The sequence below is a fragment of the Juglans microcarpa x Juglans regia genome, chromosome 6D (assembly GCF_004785595.1).
Source record: "Juglans microcarpa x Juglans regia isolate MS1-56 chromosome 6D, Jm3101_v1.0, whole genome shotgun sequence".
NCBI classification, from domain to species: domain Eukaryota; kingdom Viridiplantae; phylum Streptophyta; class Magnoliopsida; order Fagales; family Juglandaceae; genus Juglans; species Juglans microcarpa x Juglans regia.
The window spans coordinates 13,695,871-13,705,429 of record NC_054604.1 but is presented as its reverse complement, the minus strand read 5'-3'; the positions used below and the strand labels follow the sequence as shown (position 1 = coordinate 13,705,429).

General features: G+C 34.3%; 1 protein-coding gene across 2 annotated transcripts; it reads left to right on the top strand.

Moving 5' to 3' along the window:
- Positions 1-3,901: 3,901 nt before the first annotated feature.
- Positions 3,902-7,606, top strand: LOC121235848 (cytochrome P450 CYP72A219-like). Of its 2 annotated transcripts, XM_041132272.1 has the most exons (5): positions 3,902-4,308; positions 5,252-5,469; positions 5,781-6,025; positions 6,260-6,647; positions 7,072-7,606. In XM_041132272.1, exons 1-5 carry the CDS (start codon positions 4,029-4,031, stop codon positions 7,495-7,497), a joined length of 1,557 nt encoding a protein of 518 aa, XP_040988206.1. In that variant the 5' UTR covers positions 3,902-4,028; the 3' UTR covers positions 7,498-7,606. The 2 variants fall into 2 exon arrangements, with proteins under 2 accessions (XP_040988206.1, XP_040988205.1); XM_041132271.1 differs by lacking the exons at positions 3,902-4,308; positions 5,252-5,469 and adding an exon at positions 5,493-5,656 and having other exon boundaries at positions 5,722-6,025.
- The last annotated feature ends 1,953 nt before the right edge of the window (positions 7,607-9,559 follow it).

Sequence of the window (9,559 nt, the reverse complement as noted above, 5' to 3'; positions counted from 1 at the left end):
TTAAGCGTGAACTGACATGGACATGAACGTAAAATTGAAACATGACTGAACGTGAATTGACTTAGACATGAACGTGAACTGAAACTTGACGTGAACCTGAAATACATGAACTTGAAATCTTGTTTAATAACTTGATTAATAAAGTGACCATATGAGTGCTACATAGGTCTCCTTGAGCTGTGTGTCCCAGTCGATTACCGCATCACAACACATGGTATTTGGAATAGCTGTGAGTGTTAATATGTGCTCCACAGTGGTTGTGGCCCCACGTATTCTACTTGTCACAATTGTTACGTCTCACGTAGTGTATGCACCACAATTGATGTGACCTCATACATCATGTGTCACAATTGTTGTGACCCCATGCACAAGTGAAATTGAAGATGGCTCTATCGGCATTAGTGCTTGACGCGCTCTAATAACCAGCTAGTTAGGCCTCATTCGCAACCTGTTGATTAAAATTCGTCAACCTAGAGAATTTCATACCTATTTAGACACTCCAGTATGAACAAAAGAGTTCCACTTGGATAATACCACATCCTAGCACTTAAGGTCGTGATAGACATGAACTGACTTGACATGACTATTCCTAAGATATACAAACTGTACCTGAGACAAAATATGACATGTATACGAATGAACATAAGGCCTGATATAGCGTAACATGATATGAACATAAGACAACAGACATGACGTACTTGACAGAAAACATTTCATAGCCTGACATAACATGTAATAAAGAATATTTCGTAACATGACATAACATGTAACAGTGAATATTATGCGACATGACATACATGCAACAAATAGCACTACGTGACAGAATATATTATATAACATATGAGTATTTTCTAACAGCATACATCATGTGTAACACATAAACGTGTAGTGACGTGACATGGCATGGCATACATAATAACATACAAACACAACTGTAGTTCCCTTACCCATCACATATACAAGTAAACTGATAGTAAATTCAAAGTTATCTTACCTTGATCGTTACGTTCTACGAGAATTCAAGTGCGATTATGAGGAGTTGTCAATAATGATTCTAAAAGTTAGAAATTTAATCACTAACAATTAAAAATATGAAAACAAGCGAACTTAGAGTAAAATTACCATTTTACCCTTTACATGTGGAAAAATAACCATTTTATCTATAACTTAATGATTTTGCATCCTAACTTCAAAAATTATCAAAATTTACGTACTTCATGTAAATTTTGTCCTAAACTCAAATGTCAACTCAGAAAAATTTAAAATTAAACACAACCATAAAAACTCCATAGGAGCCGAAACATGCATGGGCTTTTTCTCTTGATTTTTGTTGCACTTCTTCCAATTTCAAAACTCGTGATCAAACCAAATTTTCTTGCAACAAAGATCTTCCTATCCTAAGTTTAAAAACATACTTAAAACATTAAAGAAGAATTTACTGATCATCAACCCAAAACTTTTTAGGAAAAAGATCCAAACTTCTTAACTAGAAACAAACCATTGAATCACAGGTTTTGACCTTATTCAAAACATCTTCAAAAATTCTAAAAAAATCAAATCTTACTTCTAACATATTTATAACATCATCCTAAGAACAATTATGCTTAGAATCATCAAATAAAAGTCACAAAAAATCACAAAACAACACTTAGAGTTTTCGATTTCCTACTAAGTCCAAAAATAGAAACTTTTTCTTAACTAGTTTTGATCAATCACTTGATACATGGCTTAAAAAGATGAGATATTCATACCAAAATATCACATGGTTTAAAATTTTTCCTAAAGAATATAGATCTAACTATTAAACTTAAAATCACATGGGTAAAATAACCCAAAACTTGGATCTAGCTAAAAACATCAATCCTTTGGCCTAACCGAATATCCTCTTGCCGAAAAAAACTCATATCTTCGAAACTAATGCTAAAACTCATCCAAATAACATCCTAACATGCATATAAGAGGATTAGAATCATCAAATAAAATTATCAAAACCATTAGAGTAAGATTAAATCACGAAATATTAAAACTTTCTCAAAACATAAACTGGTTTTCTTCTTCCAGCTTCTAAGTTTCTAGATCAAAGAAACTATTTCACCAAAAGTTTTAGTCATGCAATAAATCTTCAATTAAAATTCATATACATATGTTTACAACACTCCATAAAAATTTCGGACCAAGATATGTCCATTAGCTTGGTTAAAAACTCTAAAATAAAACACTTTCCAAATTAACATTCAAAATGACTTTTTCATGGTTAAAATAACTCTTTACTGATCAAATGACTATGAAATGAAACAAATAAGATATCCGCAGAAATTAAACTCAAGTATGAACAACTTTCATGAAATAGTCATCATGAGAAAATACTTACAAGGGATCTAAAATTACCACGCAAAACGACTTAGTAATCTACCTGAGAGAGCTCTTTTGAATTTCTCTCTAAGAACGAGGTGGAAAAGTGATAAAACGAAATGAAGGTGTCTTGCATAGGCATGCAACATGGCTTGCCCAAGCCCTCTTTTGCCCTGATCCGACTCAACCCGAGAGAGCTCTTCTGGGAAAACGGGTATTCCGACTAGACCTTTTTTTTTTTAGTCTATATATATACTACAAAAATTTGATTACCATGCTATGCAAAATGTTAAAGGGGTTTAGAGAAAATCATCCACCAATTTAAAGATGCGTGATGATTAAGAAATAATGTTAATATTTGACCAAGAATGTGCCACGTCTTCTACTAACTTGGTTATTTTATCAAATCCCCTCCCTCCTAACCATATCTCTGTTACCCTTCTCTCTCTATTACTTTTTGTCTTTCTCGTTCTCTCAAAAGTTATCCATCTTTAAAGAATCCTTGAAAAGGACGTTGAAGTTCTCTACTTTGATTTCCTAACCTAGCAAGACTCCTTGAATTGTTTTGTTTTATGTTTGCATTTTCACATTTGCTAATTTTCTCATCTTCTCTATACGGGAATTGCCCCTAATGGCTGAGGAGTGCAGATTAACATAGTATATGCCTTGGCACTGAAGAAACGGAACAACTTCATTCGAGACTCTGATGAATCTTGCAGGGACTGGACCAATTTTCGGTTATGGGTATTAACCGACCCTAACCGTAGTATTTTGAAAGTCGAACGGAAGAGTTCCGCTTTCGATTATTTCATTCCGGGTCGGGTAATTCAGGGCAAAACATTCAAAAATTCGGGTCAGTTCAAGTTGGCGTAAATGTACAGCCCCACTTGTATCTATAAACTAAGTATTGAATATTGGGAGCATTGGAATAGATATACGGATCTCATCAAGTAAGTCATAATATGGGTAATTATCCTAATTTGATACAAGGCAAACAATTGTGAAGACGAACGTCAGATACATTATTAATTTATTGTTACATATAATGTAAGACCCTAGCCTCTAGGTAATCATATTTTATTGTTGGTTTGAAAGGAAACTTCAATTCATTGAACTCAAACAATACATGGTTTGCCGATAGAGATGATAGGAAGAACTTCAACAGATCCCTTCTCTATCCATACATCCATACATGCATGAGCAGCTTGATTTCCTTCTCTGCCAACGAATGAGAGCAGCCAATTTGGATGTCGTGACAAAACTACTTGATGTCCTCATTTACTTGTCCTGTTCAAGAAGAATTTACTCTAGTAGCATTAATAGAATCGAATTGTTGGGTTGATTTTAAATATTTTGACGTATAAGTGGTTAAAAATTATAAAATTAATATAAAAAATTTGTTCAAAAATTAAATAAAGATATATGTTTTAAAAGACAGAGAAATAATAATAATATATTATTATAAAGAATGAAATGACTAATCGTATCAACTCACGATCAAAATTGACATGTTAGCTAAATTTTAAATTTTAGTTAATCCCACACAGATATCTTCTTCAACAGATAAGGCCACACGGTGACGCAAGCTTCCTTTCCAGAAATTCCACATTTCCTTTTTCTCTCTCACTCGCAACCACACAAGTACACATTCACTTCTCTCTCTGTTTTTGTTCATCATGGAAATCTCATTCCCAACGCTTGCGCTTATGTCTATTTTTACGATCGTGGTACTCAGATCAGCATGGAGCGTGCTGAGATGGGTGTGGCTTAAGCCGAAGAAGCTAGAGAGGTGTCTGAGGGAGCAAGGTTTTAAGGGAAACTCCTACCGGATTCTCTTTGGAGACTTGAAGGAGAGCTCTCGGATGATAAATGAAGCGAGGTCTAAGCCCATGAGCTTCACCAATGATATTGCACCTCGTGTCTTTCCCTTTCCCTTTCAAACTCTGAAGAATTATGGTATGTATATCTCTATAATACTCCCAGTAGCCATCTTCCCTTCTGATTCTTTTCCTTCAAGTTTGTTTCTCTTTAACGATAGAATCCATAGATTTTGATTTCCAAGTTACAAATCTCTTAGAGTTGCATGCTTTTTTCCCCTATTTTCTCTTTTCAAAACACGAAATCGGGGCAAATGTTTCCTTTTCTGTTTATAGTTTTTTCTTCATTGCCGAAATTGTCTCGAAATAAAGCCTGGTTTGAAATAGAAAAAAATAATTTGTAAATAATAACGAAATATTTGAGTTGTGATGTTTTATGAAATTTTAAGAAATAAGAAAAAAAATTGAATAAAAATATTATAAAATTAAAATATTATTAAAATATAATTTATTTAATATAATTTTTATATTAAGATTTAAAAAAATTAAATTATTTTTTATATTTCGTGTGAAAGTTTAAAAAAATTATAATTATTAAGTAATGATTAGATGAAAAAAATTAAAATTTGAAAAGTATTTATATTTATAGTATTTGAATATTGAGATAAGAAATTTTGAAAGGTGACGGAGGGTTTCAATATCCAAACCAAGCCTGCACGTGGCAAAAGACTTCGGGATAATTGTCAAAAAGACTTTAGGTCTTTCTCTCCTTGAGTCGCTTTTGAAATATAGCCATTTTCGTCTATATCCGTCACTGGATATCAAGAGACTATAAGATATTTACAGGCGTATGAAATCTAACTCCATTTTAGGGAAAAAAAAATTTCCTAGATTTTGTGTATGCTTTGACTTGGAACGATGCGTGTGAACTATCAACCTAATTCTCATTCATGAAAATAAAATAAGAGAGAGATTTGCCTTCGATTGACAGATGTAGATGGGTATGTATGAATTTATTAATTTGATAAATGATATTAGATTTGCTTCTCAACTGTCATATAACAACAAGCACAAAAATGTAGGTAAGAACTCCTTTACATGGATTGGTCCGACACCAAGGGTGCACGTTATGGACACTGAACAATTAAAAGATATCTTCTTCAAGCACTACACCTTTCAAAAGCCGCACGGAAATCCTCTTACCAAGTTACTAGTAGCCGGTCTTGCCTCTTATGAAGCTGAGAAATGGGCTAAACACCGAAAGATTATCAATCCAGCATTTCATTTAGAGAAATTGAAGGTTAGTTAATTCTTTCCGTTTGTTTTATTCCATTAAGACACGATATATAGAGATATTGAAGTGATTTTTTGCAATTTTTTATTTTTATTTTTTCTAAGTTTCTCAAATTAGAATCCCATCGGCATGTTGAAAATTCAATTAATAGTTTCTAACAATGTATCGGTGTTGATCGGTTGTTGATCTATTGGTTAGTTGGAGTGTGCGAGGGCAATTAATGCCTGAAATTTTTCCTTCGTTAGCTTTGTCTTCTTGGAAAGAATTTCTTGAATCCCAGCTATACATTCCATTACTTTTTGTGTTGTTTGCTTTAGAGTTTTTTACCAGCAATTCATCAGAGTTGCAATGACATGATTTGCAAATGGTTAAGTTCCATTACCAAAGAAGGGTCCATTGAGTTAGATGTATGGCCCTATCTCGAAAATCTCGCAAGTGATGTGATTTCGAGAACGGCCTTTGGAAGTAGCTATGAAGAAGGGAGACTGATTTTCGAACTCCAAAGAGAGCAAGCAGAGCTTACGATGAAAGCCATACAGACTGTCTACATTCCAGGATGGAGGTAAATCGAAAACTTTCTAGTGCACGCCAGCTAATAATAATTAATCAAGTTTGTCATTTGGATTTGGTTCTGATACATAACTTTTGAAACATTTTACCTCAAAAAGTCAGATATAGGTAGAACGATAAAAATCAGCTATCTACCAACTTAGATGAACAGGAGGATGAAAATTCAATGCATAATCTTGTAAGCTTTTTTATTCTCTTCATGTTCATATGAATGGTTTGAATGCAGGTATCTACCAACTAAGATGAACAGGAGGATGAAAGAAATTCACAATAAAATACAAGCATCGCTCAAAGACCTTATCAACAAAAGAGAGAAGGAAACAAAAGCAGGTGAGGCCAGAAATGATGACTTACTGGGCATACTTATAGAATCCAACATCAAAGAAATTCAAGAGCATGGGAACGACAAGAACATCGGAATGAATCTTAAAGACGTAATAGAGGAATGTAAGTTGTTTTATTTTGCTGGGCAAGAGACCACCTCTGTTTTGCTCGTTTGGACAATGGTTATGCTGAGTAAGTATCCATATTGGCAAGCACTTGCAAGAGAAGAGGTTTTAGAAGTTTTTGGCAAAGACAAACCAGACTTCGAGGGGTTAAATCGCTTAAAAGTTGTAAGTAGTTCTTATATATCTACTTCGAAGATTCTCTCGAAATATATATATATTTTTTTTTATAGCTGAATTACTATATAAAAAGAAGAGGTAATCTATTATTCTATATCATAAAAAGGATGTAAATACCCTTACAAACAAAATATGGTTAGCAACATCTAAAGTATACACAAAAAAATGTTAAGATTCTGACTTTTGAAATATGGGATAGGAAGTCAGCCATGTAAATGCACATAGATTGGAACTTGGTGTTGTTTTTTGAGGATGAAAGCTTGTATTTTGTGGTTAGTTTGGAAGATTTGCATGTTAGCTGACTTTCGCTACATTCATCATTTTAGCTCTAGCATTTACTTGCCTTGACCATTTTCAGAAATAATTTGCGATTGAATTGTTACAATATGCATCATAATATTCAATGCCACAGGTTACCATGATACTTTATGAGGTTCTAAGACTATACCCACCTGTAGTTGTTCTTACTCGAACAATTCATGAGGTTACGAAACTTGGAACATTGTCTTTACCAGCTGGAGTTCAAATCTCCTTGCCGACAATCCTCATCCATCATGATCATGAACTTTGGGGAGATGATGCAGACGAGTTCAAACCAGAGAGATTCTCTGATGGAGTCTTGGAAGCTACAAAAGGCAAACTATCATTTTTCCCATTTGGATGGGGTCCTAGGATATGCATTGGACAAAACTTTGCTATGATTGAAGCTAAAGTAGCCCTCTCAATGGTTCTACAACGCTTCTCTTTTGAGCTTTCACCATCCTATGCTCATGCGCCTTTTAATATTATTACCCTTCAACCACAATATGGCGCTCACATCATTCTACGAAATCTGTAGAATAGAAATCTGTGTGGTTAAACATGTTAAGATGATTTTGTTATCATATTGAAACTCATGTCAGCTAAATTTATTACTAATAATTACAGTATGGTATAAAAGAAATCAATCAAGCTTGAGTTATTCAAATGTGAAAAGACAAGCAATTCGATCGGTTTTACTTTTGTTGCTATACAATTTGAGTCGAGTATAGATTGTTGTGGGGCAGGGTAATACAATGTGTAGACAATTTTTACTCCATTGCCTTGACAAGGTTGTGCATATCTCACCCTCACGTCTCGTTTGGTTATACACTTCAGATGAGATGAGATGTTTTGTTAAAAGTTGAATAAAATATTTTTATAATATTATTTTATAATATTATTTTATTTTGAAATTTAGAAAAGTTGAATTGTTAATTATATTTTGTGTGAGATTTTGGAAAAGTTAAAATGACTATATGAGATGAGATAATTTGATTTTGTATAACTAAACCAGCACTAATATAGCTGTGAATGAAAAATTTAGGCTGTTGTATTTCTGAGGTTGTCTTGTTTTGCAATAAGTATATAAAAATAGTTTATGTTTTAATGTTATGATGTTCAATGTTTTGAAAGAATTAATGCACACATGTTAGAACGGCACCTACTAATAGAAGTGAGGTTATATAGGGAATGAAGGAAGTTAGAAACAATTGAATCTTAAGAACACAGAAATAGCTACGTGTTTAAGCGAGGAACAAATTAGAAACCCTAGATAGACTACAATCGTTATGGAGCAAATGGTCCTAATTTTTTTTAAAAGATAATAATTAAAAAACCATCTTAGCCTACTTGACATCTCTCTTAGTTTGAACCAAATTAGAGGTGAGAGAGAACTAGGTGAAGGGACAGCTGGACCCTTTCAAAACATGAATGTTCTTGCAATTTCTTTTATTTAGGGCTGTAAGTTTAAACCCCTTACCCAACCTGAAATTTCTGAATTAGAAACCGGTAAGGAACGGAAGAGTGGCGATTGGATTCCGAAATAATTCGATTGGATCGGTTAATACCCATTAACAGAATCTAATAACTTATATATATATATAGTGTAATTATTTACATCAGCCTATAGTCCCAGCACACCATGTGCTGAGTTAAAAAAAAAAAAAATTATATCATGTGAGGTGTGCGAAGAGTGCGGCTTGTGTATAACTGCACTAAAAAAAAAAAAAAAAAAAAGAATCTGATAACCGAAACGACTCTGTTTTTAGTCATTTACTCGAATTTCTTTTCTTCCCCCTCTCTAGGGTCCAGACACTGAGCACTCTTACTCCAAGAACTCACTCTCACTCTCCTTTCCCTCACAGTCACAGCTCACTTGCCCTAAGGAAGGATTTCTCTATCTCTGTCTTACAAGCTCGCAACTCCCTCTTCTTGCAGATCGCTTGCTCTAAGGATCTCTCTATCTCAGTCTCACGGGCTCGCAGCTCACTCGATGTCTCTGTGTCCCTCTTGCTCTCTGTCTCTGTTGCTCGCTCTCTCAATCTATCTCTGACAGATGATCTGAATTTTCAGGGTTCTCAGATTTGGGTCAAACTTGGTCGTTTAACTTTGGGTATTATGGTTTGGTTTTCAATGCTAAATTTATGCTTGGCTGAAAATGCTTTTCCATCGATTTTGGGCTAGTGATTTCCTATGGTTCATAGCGTCATATGGATTTGTGACTTTTTGTGGTGCAAATCTGTGTTTGTTTTCAATAGCTGTAAATTTCCATTGGTTCATAGACAGATAGAGGTCAAATGGCGTTTGTAATACAATGCTTAAATTTTGGATAGATAAATGTAGAATCTAGAACCCTGTGCATCAAGGTTTTTAGGAGGTTAAGCTTTGCTGCCGTTGTTGATGTCGTGTTTCGCAGGCCTGAGCAATTCTACGCTGACAGTGCTACGATGAGTGTTATTGGAACCCTCGTTAGTGTTCTGGTGCGGCTGTACGATAGCGGTTCATACGTCTATTGTGGTGAATGGAAAATAAGTGTAGGGAAAGTAAAGAGAGATGGATACCAAGATTTATGTTGTTCGGCAACAGGCTTACGTACACTG

Excerpts from the sequence above, each read along its gene's own strand:
- LOC121235848 (XM_041132272.1), top strand. The coding sequence starts at position 4,029 with ATGGAAATCTCATTCCCAACGCTTGCGCTTATGTCTATTTTTACGATC. Across the intron at positions 4,309-5,251 it reads TCAAACTCTGAAGAATTATG|GTAAGAACTCCTTTACATGG; the intron begins GTATGTATATCT and ends ACAAAAATGTAG. Across the intron at positions 5,470-5,780 it reads TTCATTTAGAGAAATTGAAG|AGTTTTTTACCAGCAATTCA; the intron begins GTTAGTTAATTC and ends TGTTTGCTTTAG.